This window comes from Elephas maximus, chromosome X (assembly GCF_024166365.1).
Source record: "Elephas maximus indicus isolate mEleMax1 chromosome X, mEleMax1 primary haplotype, whole genome shotgun sequence".
NCBI lineage: Eukaryota > Metazoa > Chordata > Mammalia > Proboscidea > Elephantidae > Elephas > Elephas maximus.
In genome coordinates this window covers 2,410,610-2,433,873 of record NC_064846.1, presented here as the reverse complement: position 1 = coordinate 2,433,873, position 23,264 = coordinate 2,410,610, and the positions used below count along the sequence as shown (strand labels likewise).

At 54.5% G+C, this 23,264-nt stretch overlaps 1 protein-coding gene across 6 annotated transcripts; it reads right to left on the bottom strand.

The window, feature by feature from the left end:
* Nucleotides 1-272: 272 nt before the first annotated feature.
* ARHGAP4 (Rho GTPase activating protein 4) lies at nucleotides 273-21,402 on the bottom strand. Of its 6 annotated transcripts, none has more exons than XM_049872146.1 (22): nucleotides 21,252-21,402; nucleotides 12,519-12,726; nucleotides 12,283-12,445; nucleotides 11,988-12,050; nucleotides 11,562-11,747; nucleotides 10,052-10,180; nucleotides 9,730-9,987; nucleotides 5,645-5,746; nucleotides 5,237-5,428; nucleotides 5,070-5,154; nucleotides 4,803-4,830; nucleotides 4,488-4,590; nucleotides 3,732-3,792; nucleotides 3,522-3,599; nucleotides 3,287-3,421; nucleotides 3,085-3,190; nucleotides 2,747-2,980; nucleotides 2,594-2,667; nucleotides 2,322-2,508; nucleotides 1,918-2,001; nucleotides 1,633-1,732; nucleotides 273-706 (listed from the first exon to the last, which is right to left on the bottom strand). In XM_049872146.1, exons 1-22 carry the CDS (start codon nucleotides 21,316-21,318, stop codon nucleotides 548-550), a joined length of 2,802 nt encoding a protein of 933 aa, XP_049728103.1. In that variant the 5' UTR covers nucleotides 21,319-21,402; the 3' UTR covers nucleotides 273-547. The 6 variants fall into 6 exon arrangements, with proteins under 6 accessions (XP_049728103.1, XP_049728105.1, XP_049728100.1 ...); XM_049872148.1 differs by having other exon boundaries at nucleotides 9,730-9,951; nucleotides 21,252-21,401; XM_049872143.1 differs by having other exon boundaries at nucleotides 11,562-12,050.
* Between the last annotated feature and the right edge of the window lie 1,862 nt (nucleotides 21,403-23,264).

Sequence of the window (23,264 nt, the reverse complement as noted above, 5' to 3'; positions counted from 1 at the left end):
TCAAAAGGTGAGGGTCTCCTTGGAGTAGGGTAGCAGCAGTGGGTGTGGGGGTGGTGCAGAGAGACAGGCAAAGACCCCCACCCCCACAGACACATGCACAGCTCGGAAACACACCACACAGGTGACCTGGCCTTCAAAGGCGCAGGTCCCCCACCCTCGAGGGCCAGGGGGGCCGCCAGAGCCAAACCTGCCACCTTCCCCCCAGTGATGGGAGTGTCAGGGGGCCGGCCCATGCCCACCTGCCCAGCCCCCCCAAAACAGAGCTAGTTGGCTTCAGAGACTCATTGGGTCTTTATGAATCGCTGCCACCTCCTTCAGGCACATGCCACCCAACACTCCCTGACAAGCCTCCTCCCTTACCCCTCCCACAGCATCTTAAGCCAGTGCTGGGGCAGGCAGGGGTGTGGGATCAGGTAACCCTGTTTGGCATCTGAGGCCTCCTCTCTGCAAAGGGTCAAGGGCAGGTGATCTGAGCGTGCTGGGTAGGGCTGGGGAGAAACAGGGCGCGGGAAGAACGCTTCTGCCAGTGGCTGGACCCTGGGGACGCTTACGGGGAGGCCGGGGCCCCGGGGCCTCGGGGAAAGCCTTTGTTCTTGCAGGGGCGGCTGGAGCCAGGGGAGCTGGGAGACACTGGCCCGAGGCCCTGGCGGGCTGCAGCCTTTCCCAAGAGCTCCTTAAACACAGAGTCCATGGTTTGAGTCACACCCTGGTGCGGAGAGGAGAAAAGGAGGCTACTGAGAAGCACACTCTCCCACCGACCCAGCCCAAGCCCCCCACCTCCTCCCCGCCCCCCCCCCCCGCCCACCCAGTGCCTCCCCACTGTCACCAGGCCCCAGACACTCCTTCCTCCTCCTCCTCCTCCTGCTGGGCCTACTGCCCGCCCCTCCTCCCTGGGCCTCCATCGCCAGAGCCTGGCCCTCCTCCTCCCCCTTTAGCGTCTCGGTCACAGCCTGGGGGGTGTGCAGCAGGTCCTCCAAAGGCCCTGAGGTGGGGACCCTCTGGCTGGGCCCCAGGCTCCTCTCTTCTCACACCCACACTCTCCCTGGATGAGGTCACACACACCCAAGGCTTCAGACCTAGCCTCACCCCTGCTTTCCCGGGCGCTCTTAGGGTGGGAGGTGACGGCCTCGGCCTCCCCTCTGCTCTGGCACCCCCTCCTCCTCCTGGCCTGGGCAGCCCAGCTCAGACCCCTGTGCCTGCCAGGACCCACCTGGGACATGTGCACACTCTGACACTCCCCTACAGCCCATCTAAACAGGGAGCCGGGTGCCGCCTCCTGGTCGAGTCCAGCCGCTTTCCTCTGCCTGCAAGCGCTGCCCCCCCAACCCCACTCCCTCCCAGCCACCCCTCCAACCTCTCTCCCATCTGTCCCTTTCATCTTCCTGGCCCCTGCCCCTACCTGTCCCCTAGCCTGGCTCCACTGATGCCAACCTTCAGTGCTCCTGCCCCTGTGGGTGGCCCTGTCACAGCCCCTCATCCCTGCCCCCACACTCTGGCAGAAGGTGCCCTGAGCTGAGTCAGGGAGGGAAGGGACTGGAACCTTGGGCAGGGAAGGGACTGGAACCTTGGGCAGGGACAAGCTTGGTCCCTGAGGAATCATAGAAGCCCGGGAGCTCTGGCCTGGGCTCTTACCTTGTCCACCTCCACTTGTCTCTCCGGGGAGGCTGGGATGAGACAGTGCCGTCTGTGCCCAGAAGTGCCTGTGGTCTCGAGTGGGGAGCTCAGCTCTGGCCTGCAGGACACGGGAAGCGAGCCTGGCAGGGCGTCCCAGAAGTCCCCAGGCAGAGCTGACAACAGCTCCTCCCACCCAGGCAGCAGCTGGGAAGCCCCTCAGAGGCTCTCCTTGTCACCTCTCACAGAACCCCCCCCACATGGCCAGGGCCCGCCCCCACCCCATCTGGCCTGGCCTGTGCTCACCGGCTGGTGCACTCCACTGGTAGGCCCTCCTGGCTGCTCTCTCCTGTCACCTGCGGCCCCTGACCCACCAGATGCTTCTCTGCCCTGGGATTAGAGTGGTTTGTCTAGAGCCGTGGTTCTCAGCCCCAGAGAAAAGGATCGACTTGGTCTGACACCGTTGGAGGGGTTGGTGGGGAGCAGCAACTAGGGTTTTAACAAGCCCTGCGCGAGGTTCTGCTACAGGCTCAAGGTCCAGGACCATTGGCAGGAGCAAAGGCACTTCCAAGGAGAGCTGGGTGCAAGGGGCAGCTTTGAGGCTGGCTCTGAGCTGGGGCCCAGTCTCCACCAGCCCCACCAGGGTGTGGGCCCTCTCAGGGCGGGAGAGGCAGCGGGAGGCCAGCAGGGCCTGCAGGTGGCTCACTCACCCGGCAGCGGGTAGGGTAATGTACTTGTGCGGGATGAGTCCGCGCGTGCCAGCCAGCTCCCCCCGCCACCAGTCGCTCGAGGCTCGGGTGTGCAGGCGCAGAATGTCCCCTCGCTGGAAAGACAGCTCCTGGGCCGTGCGGCCAGTGTAGGCGAAGCAGGCCACTGCCTCCACGACCCCCTCCAGGTCTGGGGAGAAGACACAGCCTTGTGGCGGGAGGCGGAGTGAACACTGGGCTGGCAATGGGGGCTCTCCTTCCCGTGTCCCCCTCACCATCGTCCTGGGCCAGGGCCCCGGCCTCCAGCTCCGGCTCGTTCTCCCCCGCCATGCTGTCCAGCTGAGCATCCCTGCGGTCAGAAGCACATCAAGGCGGGTGAGGGGACTCCCGGCCTGCTGGGCGCCCCCCACCCAACACAGCGGGCATACCCCAAGCAGCTGGCAGAGGGCGGTGCCATGCACTTCTCGTAGACAGGGCCTGGCAGCTCGGCCAGGGTAGGGAAGACGGACACCGGCTGCAAGATGAGCGTCTGCACCAGCCGGTTCACCCGGCCCTGCAAGGCCACGGGGTCCTGCCCAGCGGGCACAGGCAGCAGCGTCGGCCCGAAGCACACGGCCAAGTTGTAGGGGTCCATCATGTTCTCATCACTGTACTGGGCCAGGCTGGGGGCCAGAAGGGTCACAGGCAGGAGCACCTGCCCAGGGGCCAAGCCATCCCTGCACACCAGCCCGTGAGCCCCTGGGCCACCTCATCCCCCACTACTCACTGGTTAAGGAAGGTGAAGAGGTAGCGCAGGACCACCAGCACCGGGCCCGGCAGCTGGTCCAGAAGGCGGCTCACGGGCTCCACCCTCTCCGCTGCTTCCTCCAGCTCTGTGGCCAAGGCCATCCCCCAGAGAGGTGTGTGAGCAGGCCACTGCTGCTGTGGAGTGGCAGCCCTGCCCCACCCGACTCAGGCCCTGGCCTCACCCATGGAAGCCAGCAGCTCGCTGAACAGGTCCGGGGGGAAGAGTGGAGGCTCCAGGCTCCGAAAGTAGAGCTTCAGCACTCCGGCCACGGAGTCCAGGTCCTGGGCACCACAGCCTTCCACCAGCGGGTCTTCACCTGTGGGCAGCACACGGGGAGGGGGAGGCAGCGGTGGTGGCAGCTTGGAGCCTGCTGGAGCCCACCCCCACACGGTCTCCACCCACCCTGCCGTCCCCACCTCTCTCAAAGGCATCGCGGATCTCCGAGACCCGGGGCTGGGCACCTGACACCCGGAAGATGCCCTCGTGCTGGAGGCCTGCAGGGAGGGCAAGGGGCTGTGGGCACAGGGACTGGGTGCTGGGTGCCAGGGTGGAGGACAAGGGGTCGTGGGCACAGGGACTGGGTGTTGGGTGCCAGGGTGGAGGGCAAGGGGCTAAGCCTTGCTTACCATTGAGGTTAATGAAGCGGATACAGCTTTCCACCACCAGGGGCACGGGCTGGCCAGAGCTCTGGGGGTAGAGAGGGAGTTTACCCGGGTGGGCCTGCCCCCCATCACTTTTTGCTTGGGTTTTGGTCTCTGAACCACAGGGCTGTGAACCTCAGTCCGGCTGGCAACTAACTCTGATGCTATTCAGTAGTTAGTGCCTTACATTGTTTTTTTTTTTTTTTACATTGTATTTCCCGACTGCTTGTTGCCGGCAGGTAAAAATGCAGTCGAATTCCAAGAAGTTGGCCTTGTGTGGAGTAACATGGCAAAATGCAAATTTGTGAATTTAAATAATCTCAAGAGTCTTTTCAACGCTTTATGTGCATAACCACATCACTGCAGATGATGGCTTTAGTTCCTCTTTTCTGGCCTCTCTTGCTTCTCCTAGCTCACTGTCTAGGACTCCATGCTGATTAGAAGCAGGGCTTGGGGGCGTCCCTGGGTTGTTCCCAGTCATAGAGGAAAACCTCTCAATATTGTACCCCTAAAATGCTGTTTGCTGAGGCCTTTATCACATGAGGACGTTCCCTGCAATCGCTGAGGCCACAGGAAACCTGCCCAGAAGGGCCAGTTGGCCGACCATAGGTGGGAATGGGGACTGTGGAGTCAGGTAGCCCATCAGGCCACAGAGGTCACCTCAGTGACCCAGAGCTGAAGAAAGACCTGAATGTCCAGGGAGGGCCTGGACTCAGCTGGGGTGTGGGGCAAAGCAAGTACCTGGATAAACTTCTCCATATCCCCCCCAAAGAGCTTCTGGTTGTACTGCGAGCTGGGGCGGGGGTGGCGGCTCCTCTGAACTTTTCTCTGCGAGTACTGGGCCCTGCAATGAGGACAGCAGTGCATGGTGGGGGCAGGGTGCCCCACCCCACGGCCCAACCAAACAGGGCCTGCAGAGTTCTTCCAGAAGACACTGGGAGACTGAGAGCCCAGAGGACTGAGCAGCAGAGCTGGGCTGAGGAGAGGGGAGAATGGGCCAACCTCTCTTCGTTGCCCATGAAGGATTCGCACGAGGGTACCCTGTGCCCAACTCACCAGGACATCTCCCGCTCCTCCTTGTCACCTGGAAGAAGAAGGCGTTGGTCTGCCTCTCAGGCACCCCAGAGAGCAAGGCATGGCCTGAAGGCTCAGGGCAATAGAAAAGCCAAGGGCAAGATCAAGGCCAAGCATCTTGCTGGGCTATTTCCTACACCTGTCAACCAACCTCTCTGGGCAGGCTGAAAGTAACATGGGCCGGAGAGGGGCCAGGCAGGAGAGGAAGGGCAGAAGGGGCAAGCCCCGTGGGGCGGGACCCGGGCCCACCTCGCTGGATGGCCTCCTGCAGTCGCTCGTGCTTGGCCTGCAGCTTGGCAAGGACGCTTCGGCCACTCAGATACTCCTGTAGCTTCTGCGGAGGCCAAGATTCAGTCTGAGATCCTATCGCGCACCTCCCTGGGCCCAGCCCAGCCCAGCCCGGCCTCCCCACCCACCGTGATGTAAAAGGTCTCTGTCTCCTGCTGCTGTCCCCGCCTTCGGCCAGCCTGCCGGGCCCCTGGGTCTGAGCCTGTGGACTTGAGGGACTCGGTGGAGGGACTGGCCTGGAGTGACTCAAGCACGTCCCCATCGTCTGACGCCACCAACTCCAGCAGAGCCTGTAGCGTTGCCTTCAGCGTCTTGTTCACCTGGGGAGGGGAGAGCACAAGGGCAGGAAGCAAGGGGAGACAAGGCGGGGGAAGGAGGAAGTCCAAGTCAGAGGAAACTGGGAGGCCACTGACACCAGGGAGGGAGGCAGGCAGGGAGGAGATCCCAAGCGGGGCCAGCACAGGGGCTCCAGGCATGAGGGGACCAGGGCTCCGACTCTCCTGGTCCCTGCCACCCCTCGGGCCTGGCCCCTATACCTCCTCTGTCTCAATGGTCTGCCGGCCTAGGCGGCTCTGGATATTCTGGGCTCTGGGCAGAATCTCATCCCGCAGCTCCATCTCAACCTGAATCTCGGCCACCTGCGGAGGGCATCAGCCAGGACAGAGCGCTCAGACACGGAGTGGGGCGAGCCGTGGGTAGCTGGTTCGCAGCTCTCCCAGGCATGGGGGAACCGAGCACATCCCTGCTGCCCTGGCAGCCAATGTATAGCACCACCTGCCCCTGACACATAATAAAAATGGTTCTGAAGCATGGTAGGGTATAAACTCAAGAGACTGGAAAGCAGGGATTCAAACAGCTACACACATGCCAGTGTTCACTGCAGCACTAATCACAACAGTCAGAAAGTGGAAACGACTCCAGTGTCCATCAATAGATGATGGATAAACACGACGTGGTCCATCCACACAATGGAATACTACTCAGCCAAAAAGAGACATGGAGTTCTAATACATGCTACAACATGGATGAACCTCAAAAACATTACGCTGAGTCGGCCTTGAGCACTATGCTCTTTTAAGAACTATCTGTATGGGATGAAATTGACCTCAACAACTTAAAAGATTAGGGGGCAGCAAGTTTATGTTAATGTGGGAGGAACAGCTCAGAAAAGGAGGGTGAGAATGGTTGCACAACGCAGAGAATGTAATCAAGTTGTCACTGAACTGTACATGTGGAAACTGTTGAACTGGTATACGTTTTGCTGTGTATATTCTCAACAATAAAATTCGGTAAAAAAAAAAAAGAAGCAGGGAGGGGAGTCAAGTGAGGGTGAGGGCGCTGCCTCACTGGGGCTCAGGGCGGGCTACGTGAGACACCACCTCTCCCTGAGCCCCCTTCTTCCCCGATTCAGACTGCTGAGGGCTCCTCTGATCCCCTCACCCTCTCTGCCTGTGGGGTCTCTCCCCACATTTCACATCCCACCCCATGAGGGACAAAAGGCCAGTGGCTGCTCCCAGAGTTTCAACTGGCCATCTTTGTTCTTGATGGTGCCCCTTCGCCGGACTTGGACCATGCAGTGTGGGAGGGAGTAGAGAGAAAGGCATGGGTGTGTGCCGGTGTGCATGCGTGTGCGTGCGTGTGTGTAGCCAGCTGGACTATCAGCTGGGCTTGGTGTTCCCCTGTTGAACATAGTGTCACAGAGCCTCAGCATCAGACAAGGCCACTCTCTGACCATGGTGGGGACAAAACAAGAACTTTGTCCAAGCCACACAAACGACCATTCTGTTGGGCCGGCTGATGTGACGGCTGCTGTTTTGCGAATCAGAGCTTTAGCCTCACTTCATTTCTTTCACCTTCTAGATAAAATGTACTATGCACCCAATCGTAGAATTGCCCCTGCTTCCTGACAGCATCACATCCAGAGCAAAGCCCCGCTTCCTTGAATGCCAAATCCCCTAACACTAGCCCAAATCCTCTAAGTTCTTTCTAACCCCTTTTACTGAAATGTCCCATGGCTCCCCACGGTGTTTGGTCTCGGTTGTGGTAATGAGCAATCAACCCAACTTGTTCAATTATAGGTGTGTTCCTGGTGGTCTTTGGTTGGAGGGCATTGATCTAAAAACAGGTGGATTAAATGAAAGTCTACACATCAAAAAATGCATCTCCCAGTCCTCTCGCTCCACTCTACTCCCCATAATTGGAAGCCAGATCCCCGACAAAGGATTAGAAGAGTCCTCTGGGGAAACTCACAAAACCAAGAGGAAAGACTTTACGGAGACCAACGTTTGGGGTCTCCCAATCAAAGAGCTGAGTCTCTGCCTGGTCACCCTGCAGAGGCGACAAGCTCTGCTCAAGGACATTGAGTACCTAACCCACATCTTAAATGTGAACTAACTGCAAAGAACCACCAGATATTTGAGGAAAGTTCTAAATTGGAAGACAGAGGCCAAAGTAAGCTGTAAAAAAAAGGCTGCAAGAAAACAGAAAATTTCTTGAGGGAAATGTCCAAAAACCAAAAATTAACATTTCAAGAATGTTTGAAAAGATATTGCATCCAGAAAATAAGAACAAAGAGTTATTTTAAAACAGGAATTCAAGAAACAAAACAGAACTCCTAGAAATGAAAACATGAAAGTAAAAAACTAATTTTTAATTAAACAAGGGGTTGGAAGGTACAGTTGAAGAAATTTCTAAGAAAGGAGAATAAAAGGTATAGAGCTGAGAAATAGGAAAGAGAAAAAAAATCAGAGATTCAACCCATGAGATTCAACATCGAAATAACAAAAATTATTAAAAGAGAGAGAAAAGAAAATGAAGAGCAGAAAATTATCAAAGGAATAATACAAGAAAATCTCCCCAAAACCTAAGGACAGTACTTCCGAGCCTGACAGAGCCCACTGGTTGCCCAATGCCATGAAGGAAAAAAAATTCCCAAGGCATACCCAAAAAACAAAAAACCAAACCCAGTGCCGTCGAGTCGATTCCAACTCATAGCATACCATCACAAAATTTTACAACAAAGGGGAAAAGAGACTATCCTAAAAGCATCCAGGGAGAAAAATTCGAAATGGCTTTAACGTTCTAAAATGATTTTCAGCCTTGAATTCTATACCCAGCCAAACGACAAATCAATTGCAATAATAGAACACAGACATTTTTAGACACGCAAGGTCAGGAAACTATTGAAGACGGTGTCCACCAAAACGAGGCTGATAAACCAAGAAAGAGGAAGAAGGCGTGGAATCCAGGAAACGGAGGATCCCACACTGCGGAGAACAGCAGGGATTTCTCAGGATGATGGTGAAGGGAAGCTCCCGGACACCATCTGTGCAGACTTGGTGGCTCCAGGGGGAGGACTCTGAGAAGACGACGGAGTTCCCAGATGGCCTAGTATGGCTATCACAACTCTGTCCAGGAGTGTGGACATGAGTTAGCGGTAAGTACACAGAAAGCTAAGCAGCTTTTCTAAGGTGAGGAAATTATTAATTCCAGAAAAAAAAAAATTGTCCAACGAAGGAAAAGGAATAATATAGTACTTGGCTCAGCCGTGAACAGTATTTGTTGTCATCACAATTTAAACACTGAATGTTTAGTCAAAAATTCTGGGCTAATGAAATGGGGAGAAGGGAAAAGTGGTTGTGGATGGATATGGGGGGTGGTGATAGGGCTGAGTCCTGAGCTGCCATTGAAGGGAGTCAGCAGAGCACAGCTAAAAGTGAGACTCAAATAGTGGCCAAGGTGTGTGATTTGAATATATGGAGGGAAATGCTAGAAGCAGCAGCTATAAGAGATGGAAGTGGCTGTTTCTGGGGAGTGGGAACTGGGAGCAGGAAGGCGTGAGGCAGAGAACTGCTGGCTGTCATTATACGCGTGGATCACGTTTGCTTCTTTAAACCATGTGTATGTTTTTAAGCTATTACATTGATCAAAATACATCTTAAATAAATAAAAGTTCGGGTCAGCTCCAAAGGTGCCCCCTGTAATCCCAGGCCATATGTGATGCCCATTAGGTAAACTGTTAACAGAAGAAAGCAACTTGGGGGACAAGTAAGGGGCCGTCTAACCATGTCTTACCATGTGTATGGTTGATTCCCCCCAAGTTTCCTTATGAAAAATTTAAAAACATAAAGAAAAGCTTAAAGCACAGTACACGAACACCCATTTACCCACCCAACACCTAGCATTAGCACTGTTCATATGTCACTATACTTGCCTGTGTGAGTGTGAGTGAGTGCGTGTGTGTGTGTGTGTGTGTGTGCGCGTGTGAGAGAGAGAGAGAGAGAGAGCTGGCTGAACCATCGGGAGGTAAGTTGCTTTAAATGAAGGTGCTGGTTTTCCTGGTTATTCTTGCCGAATGGTTGCAACACTTTCTTCTCTTGTCTCTCCAAGGATATTAATCATAGTTTTTTTAATTAATATTTTGAAGTTTTCTTTTCCCTGTGTAGTCTGTTTCCGTTCCTTAAACCAGGAAAAGCAGATTGGCAGGCCTTTCTTCCATGGTGCCAGGCTTTCAGTTAGCAGCCAAGCACGTTAACGATTTGCACCACCCGGGGACTCCTTGAAGATCAGCGAGGAACAGCCCCCGTGAAGCCTGTGCATTAAGGGGCTGGCAGGGCCTCACCTCATCCCCCTCGTGGGGCTGGTAGTCAAAACGCAGTGGGGGACAGAAGGCAGCTGCATGCAGCCTAAGCACCTTGGCCTTGTCCCCTGGAGGGTCCAGGGCCTCCAGAGCCTCTTCCAGGCTGCCCAGGCCCTGCATCTGGGAAGCCTGGGTGCGGCTCTCGGCGGCCGTGTAGCTCCGGAGCACTTGGCCCAGGGCCAGGTAGAACCCTGTGTCACAGCACTGGGGGAGGAAGGAAGGAGACATCTTGGGTGGGCCCTGGAGGGGTGGACTCCGGACACTGGCCCACTGGGTCCCTCTCAGCCCCACCCCCAGGACTCACATCCATGAGGTCCAACACGTCCTGCACGTAGTAGTTGCTGATGGCCGCATTCACACTGGCCAGACTTAGCAGGTACTCGTTCCTCGCCTTTGTGCACTTGAGCTTGTGCTCCAGGAACTTGGCCTGGCGCTGTTCAGACAACACAGCTGATCCAGGGTCCCTCTCCACCCATCCTCCCCCCCCCCCACACTCTCTTCCCTCCCCTGTGGACAGCCACACTCCCATGTCCCACAGGGCCCTCCAATTCAATATGGCCAGACATCCTGACATCCCCTCCCCCACACTGCCACGCACAAACCCTCTCGGTGCCAGTGCACAGCCCTGCCGTCCACATGCTCAGCTGCATCCTGGGAACCAGCCTGATGCCCCCAGACCTTCATCTGCCACTTCGATGCCATCCCCAGACCCATCCCTTGCCATGGTTTGGGCCCTCATCATTCCTGTCATTCCTCAGAAGTGACTACAGCAATCTAGTGGGGGGCAGGCACAGAACTAGATACCTGATCAATATTTCACACTCCCACTCACAGCCACATACCCATGCCTCCCGCCCCACCCCAGTGGAGGTCTGGGCTAGGTGCTGGGGAACCTCGAGGACTGTCTGAGAAACTCTGCTGGGACACAACTGGGAACTTCACAGGGGAGAAAATGAGCTGACCACTTCCCAGGGCTCGGGGTGACTAGATGTGGAACAAGTGGCTGAGGGGAAGGGATGGGTCGTCAGGGGTCTGCAGGCACCTGGGACCGAAAGGCTGGAAGGCACTGTAATGGCAGCAGCTGGGGGATCTTTTCCTAAAACACAACCTGACCATCACCCCTCAGAACTTTTGATGATGTCCAACTCCCTCCTCTGCTCTCTGGCCTCCACCGTGCTAGACCATCAGGCCCGGCCCCTGCCCAACTTGGTGCCTCAACCTCCCCATCCTTTCTTCAGGAGCACATCACCCGATCACCCATCCTGCAGCTCTCCTCACCCCTCTGAAAGCCCATGGCACTGTGTGAAGCGGTATGGGTGGGTGGAAAGGCCCCCGGACTTGGGAGCAGGCAGATGCCCTTTGCGACGAGAGTCACCAAAGCTCTCGAGACTCAGCTGCAGCGTGTGCAAAACAGGGCTCCGGGCTGCAAGGGCACCAGTGAGGCGTGGGCGACTGTTGAAGGCTGTCCTGGCCTCAGAGGCTGTTCTCCTTCTTCCTTGGGCTCTCCAGGCCCACCGAGCATGCTATAGTTAATTGCCATGGTACCAACCATCCCCAGGTTGCAGAACCTTCCAGAGCCAGCAGGGCAGACCAGGCCAAGTCGCTCCCCTTACAATAGGAACTTGTGGGCAACCTAGCCGACGATCTCTGCCTCCAGCTCTGCCTTCTCCCCCCTCACATACAGCACACAGCAGGCCCAGTCAGGGCCAGGGACAATATAGGCACAAACGCCAGGCGCCAGAGCCTTTGGAGACAGACAGGCAGCAGACGCACCGGAGCAGGCAGGCCAAGTCCAAGACACCCTCCAGGCCCACCTTCTCCACCAGTCGCCCTCCTTTCTTGATGGAGCTCTTCCGGGAGGGCCCTGCCTCGGAGGCAGAAATGGTGGTGGCAGCAGCGGCGCTCCGGCCAGCTCGCTTCTCCTCCTGGCGCTCAGCTTCCCGGAGCTTGGTCTCAGCATTCACGCTTTCTGTGCGGTACACCTGGTACGTCTTCCTGACCTGGAAAGAGGACCAAGGCAGGGCAGCCACTGCTGAAGGCCACAGCCACAGCCAGCCCCTCACACTGCCTGTCTGGGACTCTGACAGCACTTTACCTGATCCCCTGTGCCCAGAACCAGGACCTGAGGCCCAGGGAGAGGAGGTGCTCTGCCCGAGGTCTCCCCTGGATGTGGCACCCAATTCTCCTTGGGCCTGGCCTGGGGCCATGTAAAGGCTTGGGGGGCCCTGCCCGGTCCTCACCGTCTGAAGCTCGGAGACCACCTTCAGGAGCTCCTCCTGCAGCTGTTGCTCCAGGTCCTTACCCTAGAGGCAAAGGTGGGCAAGAGGAAGTGCGACCACAGACGTGCCCCATGGGACAGCCCGCCAACTCCTCAGCTTGACAGTCAAGGCTCCACCCACTTGAGCCCCTCTGCCTAATGCTCATGTGGCTGCCCACGCCCTCCAGCCCCTGCGCCTCCAGACCGAGCACCCTCAGGCTGCTTTTGCAAGGTGCTAAGCTGTTGCGCCTTCTGTGGCTCAGGGCGAGGAACCCTACCTTCCTGACTATGCGCCCCACGTACTCCGAGAGGTGGGTCAGGCGCTGGGCCAGGGGCCCGGTCAGCACCTCGCTGAGGGCTGCGCTCTCCCGGCTCTGCTGCCGCGTCTGCTGTAGCAACACAGCCCAGCAATGCAAGGGCGACAGGAGGGACGGCTCCTTCCTGGGGGCAGACGGACACTCAGACCGGGGCCCGGCTGGCCTTGGCCCAGCCAGCCTGCCAACACAGCACCTACCGGAAGCTTTGGTGCTCGCGGCTGCCACTGCCCAGGCGGCCTCCTTTGCCGGAAAAGCGCTCGGCCAGCTTGTCCAGGCCCCGCGAGTACTCCAGCTCCACCTCGGCGCGGCGCCGCATGAACTCGGCCAGCTCCAGCAGCAGCTCCCGCCGCAGGTCGCCCTGCAGCTCCAGGCAGCGCAGCTGCTCACTCAGCTGCCAGCGTATCTCTGTGGGCGGACGGGGGCTCAGTGGAGGCAGAGGCCCCAGGCCCCAATTGCCGCCTGCCCCCAGGGCTCCTGGGTGCCCAGACTAAGGGCTGGGGTCAGAGGAGGAGAGACTGTTGTCAGGAAGACTTTGGGGCGCCAATGTCCAGCTGGGCCAGGAAAGGCTCTGGGGGCAGGAACCCTGTGCTCCTGAGGTAGAAGGTAAATGGTTAAAGAGGGCGGGAAGGGTGAGGGAAGTGCCAGTGCAAAGGCCTAGAGGGTGGTGGGGGGGGGCCTATGTGGGGAACACAGCCTCCCAGCCCCGTCTTCCCCTTCACCAGCCAGCCTTCCCCTTCGCCAGCCAGCCGTCGCTCTCTGGCTTCCTGTCTCCTTGGTCCCTGGAAAGCCCCAGCTTTCGTCCCCTGCCACTTCCTTCCCCTCTTATGGTCAGGCCAGGAGGCGAGGGCAGCAGCCAGCAGGCTGATGGGACTGACAGGGGCCACTCCCCATCCCCCACCTGCACACCTCCCACAAGACAGCCCGGTCCAGGTCCTACCACTGACGTTTCCACACCGTATCGCCTGTTTGATTTAGCAACCCTACTTTCCCCACAGAGACCTAAAGCATGGAGGCTAGAAAGCTGCCTGTCTGAGGAGTTTGAACACCCTGTGAAAACACTGTCACGTCCACTGGTCAGATCCTGCCCACTGGGCACCTCCGCCGGCACCGGGGCTGCTGGGCCCAGAAGACTCTGGCCACCTGCTAATCTTTGTCCACATCCCTAGGGACAGAATGTCAATTCCATATCCACTTCTGGCCCAGCACAGTCTAAGCTGGGAATGGGGGGAGACAGACAGCAAGTGAATGTGGGTGTGGGAACGGGGGGGCTAAGGAGATGAACAAAAGCAAGATGCATTCAGAAAGGAAGTGGGTCGAGAACAGTCTCACTGAAAAGTGACATTTGAGCAGAGAGCTCAAGGAAGTGGCAGAGAGAGCCTTGCGGACCGCTGGGGAGGCCAGCGTGGCTAGATTGGGCAGTAGAAGAGGCCATGGGGGCAACTGTCGCAGGGAGGACTCAGGCTGGACTCCAAGTAACAGGTGAGCCAAAACCCAGAGCCATGCGACTTGGCTTCGCTTTTAGAGGATCCCCTGGGCTGCTGCGTGCAGCACCCAGCCCAGTTAGCAGCTACTGCAGGAGACCAGGGAGCTGGCCTGGGAAGAGGCAAGGAGTGGCAGAGTTCAAGATAGCAGCTGGGAAGAACTCTGCTGTGAACAGCTCTGTAGCGGTTTGCTTTTTTCCTGCCAGTGACTCCCCAGGGTCGTAAGCCGTAGGGTGGCCCTGTGGGTTTGCTAGCCCAGCATCCAGTCTCTCCCTCGGATTTCCCTTTGGAGAACCTCCCCTCCCTATCCTCAGCCCACAGGATTGGGGACAATTGGCCTCTCTCCCTGACTCCATGCACCTCAGACCTGGCCTCCAGCCTAACCCCCACCCGCCTCAGGGACTGGCTCCCGGGCCTGCAATCCTAATCCTCCTCCTGGAACCACTGGGAAAGAAGCACTCTCATTCCCTCCTCCGACCGAGGGGGTCAAGCTGGGTAATTGCGGTGGGGACTCCCTGCCAGTGACACACATGCTGAGCAGGCCAGAACCAAGGATGCCAAGTGACCGCGATGGAAAAAGCCCTTCTCCGGCCAGTGGGGCAAGGCTTGAGCCAGTTGGAATGGGCTTCATGTCACTTGAAATCAGAAGAATCTTAACGGAATCAGGGTTAACATTTTTGGCTAAAAGCAAATTTCATTTCGTTCCAAGAATGGCCTGAGAAGGGCCTCGCCCACCTAGAAATGACCCCAACTCTCCACACCTTCTGTCCACTGCTGGCCTTGCCCCCACCAAGGCATATGCTCCCTGGGGACCAATTACAGTGAACAGTGCTGAACGGACTGGCAGACAAAACAATTAGTGTATGCTTTTTTTTTTTTTTTGGTGCCAGTAGCTAAAGGCTACCTTAACCCAGGGCTCTGAACCGGTTTGTGCCGGTTCAAACCCCTGCTGAGAATTTGCATTTCTGCCCAAGATATACTGAACTAGAATCTACATTTTAACAAGATCCCCAGATGATTCTTGTGTATAACAAATTTTGAGAATCACTGCTCTATTAGTGGTTCTCAGCACTGATCCCTAACACCAGAAGCATTAGCTTCACCAAGGAACTTGTTAGAAATGCAGTCTCCTTTTGTGATTGGCTTATCTCACTCAGCATAATGTCCTCCAAATTCATCTGTGTTGGGAGATGTTTTGAGGAATCGTCATTATTCTTTATCGTTGCATAGTACTCCATTGTGTGTACGTACCACAGTTTGTTAATCCTTTCATCTGTTGATGGGCACCTTTATTGCTTCCATGTTTTTGCTACTGTAAACAGTGCTGCAATAAACATGGGCGTGCATATATCTGTTTGTGTAAAGGCTCTTATTTCTCTAGGATATATTCCAAGGAGTGGGATTGCTAGATCGTATGGTAGTTCTATTTCTAGCTTTTTAAGGAAGCGCCAAATCAATTTCCACAGTGGTTGTACCATTTTACATTCCCACCAGCAGTGTATAAGTGTTCCTCTCTCTCTACAGCCTCTCCAACATTTATTATTTTGTGTTTTTTGGATTAATGCTAGCCTTGATGGAGTGAGATGGAATCTCATTGTAGTTTTGATTTGCATTTCTCTAATGGCTAATGATCATGAGCATTTCCTCAGGTACCTGGATATCTTCTTTTTGGTATTGTGACTAATGCTGCGATGAACAAGAGTGTGCGTATGCCTATTTGTGTGATGGCTGTTAGTTCTCTATGACATATTCCGAGGAGTGGGATTGCTGGGACATATTTCTAGCTTTCTAAGGAAGCACCTTACCATTTTTCATAGTGGTTGTACCATTCTACATTCCCAGCAGCAGTGTATAAGAGTTCCAATCTCCCCACAACCTCTCCAGCATTTGTTATTTTCTGTTTTTTGTTATTAGTGCCAGTAATGTCGGGGTAAGATGGTATCTTATTGTAGCTTTGATTTGCACCTCTGTGGTGCAGTGGTTGAGAGCTACAGCTGCCAACCAAAAGGTCGGCAGTTTGAATCCACCAGCCGCTCCTTGGAAACCCCATGGGGAAGTTCTACTCTGTCCTATAGGGTCATTATGAGTAGGAATCAACTCCATGGCAACGGGTTTGTCTGTTTGTTTTTTGGTAACGGCTAATGATCATGAGCATTTCCTAATGTGTTTGCTAGCTGACTGAATGTCCTGTTTGGTGAAGTGCCCATTCATATCCTTTGCCCATTTTTTAATTGGATTGTTTGTCTTTTTTGTGGTTGAGGTGTTGAACTTTTCTATAAATTTTAGAGATTAGACCCTTGTCAGATATGTTGTAGCTAAATTTTTTTCCCTGGTCTGTAGGTTCTCTTTTTACTCTTTTGGAGAAATCTTTCAGCAGTTCAAATCCACCAGCTGCTGCTTAGGAAACCTATGCGGCACTTCTACTCTGTCCTATAGGGTTGCTACGAGTCGGAATCAACTCGGTGGCAATGGGTTTTTTTGTTTGTTTGTTTTTGATAAGCGTAAGTGTTTAACTTGAGGAGGTCCCACTTTTCTAATTTATCTTCTGCTATTTGTTTTTTTTTATTTGTGCATTTTTAATTATGTTTGGTATTCTATTTGTGCCATATATTCTATTTGTGCCATATATTAGGTCCTCTAGCATTGATTTTTTTCTTCCATGATCTTTACAGTTTTAGGTTCTATATTCAGGTCCTCGATCCATTTTGAGTTAGTTTTTGTGTCTGGTCTGAGTTGTGGGGTCCTGTTCCATTTTTTGTTACAAATGGACATCCAGTTTTGCCAGCACCATTTGTTAAAATCACTGTCTTTTCCCCCATTTAATGGACTTTGGCCCTTTGTCGAAGATCAGGTGTCCATAGGTGGATAGATTTATGTCGGGGTTCTCAACCCTTTTCCATCGGTCTATGTGTCTGTCGTTGTACTAGTACCAGGCTTCCTGACTACCGTGGCTGTACAGCAGGTTCTGAGGTCAGGTAGAGTGAGGCCTTCTATTTTGTTCTTCTTTTTCAATAATGCTTTACTTATCCAGGGTTTCTTTCCTTTCCACGTAAAGTCAGTTATTTGTTTTTCCACCCTGTTAAAGAATAATGTTGGAATTTGGATCAGGATTGCAGTATATTTGTAGATTCACTTTGGGCAGTATTGACATTTTCACAATGATGAGTTTTCCTATCCATGAGCATGGTATGTTTTTCCATTTATGTAGGTTTCTTTTGGTTTCCTATGGTAGTGTTTTGTAGTTTTCATTGTATAGGTCTCTTACATCCCTGGTTAGATTTATTCTTAAGTATTTTATCTTTTGAGGGGCTATTGTAAACAGTTCCACTGCCGGTCTTAAGGTTTTTGCTGGACAATTTTTTTTTCAGAAGTAGACTGCCAGGTCCTCCTTCCTAGTCTTAGTCTGGAAGCTCAGCTGAAACCCGTCCACTATGGGTGACCCTGCTGGTATTTGGATACTGGTGGCATAACTTCCAGCATCACAACAACATGCAAGCCCGCACAGTATGACAAACTGATAGACATGCCTCACATATTTTGGACCTGTTTTCAGGAGGGATCAGTCCCTGGAGGACATCATGCTTGGTAGAGTAAAGGGACAGTGAAAAAGAGAAAGACCTTCAACAAGATGGATTGACACAGTGGCTGCAACAATGGGCTCGAGCATAACAACAATTCTAATCTAAGGACGGTGCAGGACCAGGCGGTATTTCGTTCTGTTGTACATATGGTTACTATGAGTTGGAACTGACTCGACGGCAGCTAACAACAACATTGTAAATGGTGTTGTTTTCCTGATTTCCTTTTCGAAATTCTCTTTCTTGATGTATAGGAATCCAGCTGATTTTTGTAGGTTGATCTTGTATCCTGCTACTTTGCAGAATCCTTCTATTGGTTCCAGCAGCTTTCTCGCGGAATCTTTGGGATTCTCTATGTATAGGATCATGTCATCTGCGAATAGGGATAGTTTTACTTCTTCCTTACCAATTTGGATGCCCTTTATTTCCTTTCCTTGCCTTATTGCTCTCGCTAGGACTTCCAATACGATGTTGAATAAGAGTGGTGATAAAGGGCATCCTTGTCTCGTTTCCATTCTCAAGGGGAATGCTTTCGGTTTCTCCCCATTGAGAATACTGTTTGTTGTTGGTTTTGTATAAATGCCCTTTATTATGTTGAGGGTTTTCTCTTTTAACCCGATTTTGCTGAGAGTTTTTTATCAGGAATGAGTGTTGGACTTACAAAGAAACAAGAAAAGCTTTACACACAGGAAAAAAAAAAACTTTGATGCTTACTAGGGACAGGAGGGGGACGGAAGGAAAATTACCAAATAGGTAGAAGACACGTGTTAACATCAGTGATGAGAAAGGCAATACACTACGTGGGGGAAGTCAGCAAAATAGGACTAAGGCATGGGAGGTCACTGAGAGGAACGTAAGAACAAAGGACAACGGTAATTACTCTACCGTAGACAGTCCTGCAGCGATAGTATTAACAAACACTAATTTACAAATGGATGCACAGGCAGACAGGTATGCCAAGAGGTGGGGGAGGGTGTAAGGGAGCACACCCACCTGCAGATATAGGTTTGGTGGTGGATATTTCTATGTACATAACTGTAAGTGCTGCTTATATTCTGTATTAATACAGACAAGAGAGCACACAAGGGCCACAGTCAGGGCAACATCTTGGACATAAACAAACACCTCACAGGATGAAGTTCCTAAACTTGAAGGCAAAGGACCCTCAACTTGGGGGTCGTCTACGTCAATTGGCACAACATAGTTCATAAAGATCAAGTTTTGCATCCTACTTTGATGAGTAGCATCTGGGGTCTTAAAAGCTTGCGAGCAGCCATCTAAGATACATTTATTGGTCTCTCACCATCCAGAGCAAAGGAGAGTGAAGAAAACCAAAGACTCAAGGGAGCAATCTGTCCAAAGGACTAATGGACCACATGAACCACAGCCTACACGGCCCCGAGACTAGAAGAACTAGATGGTGCCCGGCTACCACTACCAACCAGCTGCTCTGACTGGGATCACAACAGAGACTACCAGACAGAGCAGGAGAAAAACTGCAGAACAAAAAAATCAAATTCACAAAGAAGACCAGACTTACTGGTGTGACAGAGACTGGAGGAATCCCCGAGACTACGGCGCTAAGACACCCTTCTGAACTGGAACTGAGGCCATTCCTGGAGACAACCTTTAAGCCAAATCATAGACAGGCCCATAAAATAAACAACACCCAATCAAAAGGGAGACATTTGCCCAAAGGCAAAGATGAGAAGGCAGGAAGGTAGAGAAAATCAGGACAAAAGGAAATGGGGAGACTACGGTGCAAACCGGGAGAGTGCTGACACATTGCAGGGAATGAAACCCACGTTATGGAACACTTTCCTTAGGAAGTATTGAATGGCAAACTAAGTTGCTCTGTAAACTTTCACCTAATGCAAATTCTCAGCAGGGGCTTGAACTTGAACAAAACCAGTTGGAAAGCCTCCCCTAAGCCAGGTCTCATTCCGCATCAGACGTGTGCACTGCCTGGTGTCAATTTTGAGCCGAGCTTGTGAATTACAGCCCGAATCTGAGATGCAGCCGTGCGCCCCTATTGGCAGCCAGCGAGCTGGCGCCCCTAGCAGAGCTGCTGTGGAGCCCTTCGTCCGAAACTGGCTCTCAGATCTCAGCACTGACACGAATTCGGCAGGGAACCTCCCTGGGCCTCCCCGCAACTTAGGTCTGGCCCTCTTCCCATCCCCTTCTTGATACCCCACGCTTTCCCTCTGTAGTGGTTATTATCATTGTGGCCTGTTTACTCTGTCTCCCCACCAGACTAGAGCCGTCAGAGAGCGGGGACTGGTTCTCTCTTGTCACCAGTATAGTCTCAGGGCCTGGGACAGAAGAGGCGAATACAAAACATTTGTCAAATGGAGGGATGGGGTCCACATATGCTTGAATTCATAGTTGGGCCTCGGGCCCCACTGACACTTCCTGTGAGCAAGGCACAACGGTCTCACTTCTGCTGACAAGTGAAGCAGAAGAGAAGATGGCCTCCAAAAGTCCTGCTGGGCAGGCCTTTCGGAAGTGGGCCATCAAGACAGTGACCCTGTGTTTCTAGCATGGTAGGAAGTTGGTTTTTGTTTGTTTTTTGAGGGTGGGATGAGGAATGGAGGCTAAAATTGTTGGCAACCCACAGCAGGCAAGGAACATCTTAGAGGCTGTCTTGCTCAACCCCAGTATCCTACTTCTGTATCCCTCATGACAGTTTTGGAAAGCAGTATCTTCATCTGAGAAGTGATGAAAGTGAGGCCTGGGAGCTGGCTTGTCCTGGGTAAAGTCACCTCAAGCTGCCTCTCTGAGACAGGACACTGGTATATTTGTGTGCAAATTACCTGCACTGAATAATTACAATGGAACCTACACCTCTGGGTCAGAAGGACCCTCAAGGGTCATTTCATTCTACTGTTGCAAGGGAAAACAGGCCTGGACCCGAAGTAAAGCAGTTGTGTGACCATGGGAAGTCACTGCACCCCTCAGAGCTTCAGTTTCTGTAGCTGGCAAAACAGCGACCAAGAGTGCCTACCTCTTAGGGTCGCGGCAAGAGTGATGTGAGATCACACATCTGAAGGCACTGGGGAACTTTAGGTTCCCAAAATGCTGGTGCTGGGTGCCACCTTCTTTCCTTTGAAAGAGTTACCACGCCCTGAATAAGGCCAGCAGAAGCTGTTGACTAGGAATTTTTCGAGCTGGTTTGCATGCAGTTTGCATGGGAGTGTTTATCGGAACACAGAGGTCTAATGTCAGAAGGCTGCAAAGTGGGCCCTGTTGACTCTCTCAAGTTAAGAGGCCCTCAGTGGGCCGGATCCAGCCGCAGAGGCCCTCATCTCTGAGCCCCCTCAGTGCTAAAGGGAGGGAAAGGCGTGGCCCGGGGAGTGGAGTCAGGCTGATCTCAGGGCAGAACAATCATCAAACTACCAACCTGCTTGTACCTTACTCCCTCACCGCCCCCACCCCACCAGGATCATGGTAGTAGCTTTCATTCTGGCTGGTATCCCCCACTTTCTGAGTGGCACCTGGGAACACCTATCCCGCCTTCCCTCTGGCCGCCAGGATCTCCGCTGCTCCTCCGTTAGGTGCAGAGAGAGCCGAGGAGGGCAGAGAGACCAAAGAACGGAAGGAAGGAAGAGGGGACAGTGAGCAGTCCCCCCTTCGGGGATCTAAGGAGACTTCCGGCCAAAGGGGGGCAGAGAAGCCAGCAAGAGCTGGGGCTCCTCTCCCTCCCCACTCCGGAGATCGCAGGCCCGAGGGCTGCAGGACCTCCCCAGCCCCGCGCCAGCCGGGCCAGCAGCTGGGGGCCTCCCCGGGGGCTAGGGCCTCCCCGGGGGCTAGGGCGCCCCCACGACCTCGAGGCCTCCGCGGGGAAGGGCCGGCAGTGCCCGGCGCCTCTCACCTTTGACTTGCGTCTCATACTCTGCATGCGGTCCCCGCTCCCTGCGCAGCTTCCCGTGCGCGGCCATGGCCGCGCCGTCGAGCCCAGCTGCTCCCACGCGCTCACGGCGGCGGCGCCGGGACCTAGGGCGGTGTCGCGGACGGCTCTGCACGTCGGCCCCGCCCCGGCCCCGCCCCCGCCCCCGCCGGCCCGGCCCCGCCCCCGGCGCCCCCGCCCGGCACTGCCCGGCCCAGGGGCTCCTGGCTCAGGCCTGGCCTTCCCCCTCCCTCCGTGCTGGGCCCCCATCTGGGCTGGCTTGCGCTCAGTACCCGGGGCAGCCGTGGGAGCCCCAAGGTGTCCAGCAGACTGGCACCCCTCGCTGCTGTCCCCCTCCTCCACCTCCTCCCCACTCTGCATCCTCCACCTCAGGGCCCCCCGGGCCCTCACTGCCAATGGGCAGTGACCCCATAGCTACTCTGGCCCTGGCTCCCCCTGTGTCGCCTGCTTTCCCCGGCCCCAGGACATCCAATGGGCTCCCCCTTCCCCCTTTCCCAAGTCACTGCCCCTGAGAGATGAGCCCCAGGAGCCTGAGAGCCAGCCGAGTTGGAAAGTTTTCAGGGTGGAGGGATGTCGGCCACCAAGAACAGCACCTTGGGCCCAAGTTCCCTTCATGCGCCTTCAGGGCAGGAAGAGGTTGGCCTTGGCCTGAGGTTCCCCATCTGCTCGACCCGAAGGGAGGAAGGAGCCTCATTTCTCCATAGGTGGTTACCACTTCCTGCTGGCGGAAGTGGCTCTTCTGCCTCCTCTCCCTGCACTTTGCACCTGCTCCATCTTGAGCCTGGGGATAGGGGGCAGCCTTCCTCCTGCCCCCTCAGAGCCAGGCCTTAAGGAAGCAAGCCTTGGGTTCCCCCTCATCCAGGGGTGCTGGGGTTTCCCTCCACCCCTTTCCGCCACCTCGAAACCACAGGACAACAGCTTTTCTCCATTCAATTGGGAAGGCAGGATGCAGATGGCGAATGACAAGCAGACTAGACAACTGTCTCTAGTTTGGTGGGAGGAGAATCCTGGGGATATAGATGGTGGGAGGGAAGCAGAGGTAGTTAGGCCCCAGGCTTCTGCCCCTGAATGCAGGCCTGCAGGCACTGGTGGCAGGAGTCCCAGCACTTTGGACCTGGAAGTCAGTTAGGCCACTGACAAATGTGGGTAGCACAAGCCGGGCTGGGGGAGAGGGGTTAGAGAGGGGCTGGGGCAAGTACTTCCCGCCTTGCAAATATAAGCAATTCTCTTGCTCTGAAGGGGAAAACATGCCCCCACTCTCAGTATCAAGACCCTTCTCTAAGTTGCCACGTGTCCACAGGGCCTGGGGCTTCAAGGCAGTCTTCCAGCAAGACAGGCAAGCTTCCCGCCCTTCCCACAGGGCAGACAGGCACACCCACACCTAAACCTGCACCTGTGTCAGGAGGGTGACCTACATGTCTCATTGCCATCAAGCCAAAGGGGACCAGGGACCCATGCACCTCATCAGCTAACCCCATTACTCCCTGCCGTTTCCCCTTCCATCTGAGCTGTGTTTGGACCTCATCCACCTGGCAGAGCCAGGAACAGGGTATCAGCCCACAGAAACATCTCCCGAAGTGGACTGAGCCCTGCTTTGAAATGCCCTCCTCAGTCCTTTTCTCAGTCCACCCTGGCTTTTAAGACCCTCAGTAGCATTTAAGGCCTTGCATGAAACCTGGTCCCACTGCTGGCTCCCTCCCTAGCTCCACCGATGCCCTTCCGAGGATCCCAATCCCATAACCCTGCAAAGACAAGAACCAGAACTGTGGACCTGTCTGAACTGTGGAGTTCTGAGGAGGTTCTGGGGAGGAGAGGCTCATTGGTCAGGTCTGCTGCGTGTAGGGAAGGAGCTCTGCGGGTCACTGGGACAGCTGTCACAGCCTTCCGGAGAGAAAGTATATGAGCGTCTGAATCGGGCAGTGAGGCGCTCTTATTTTCCTACAAGTCAGCTTTCCTTGAGGACAGACGTGTACAAAG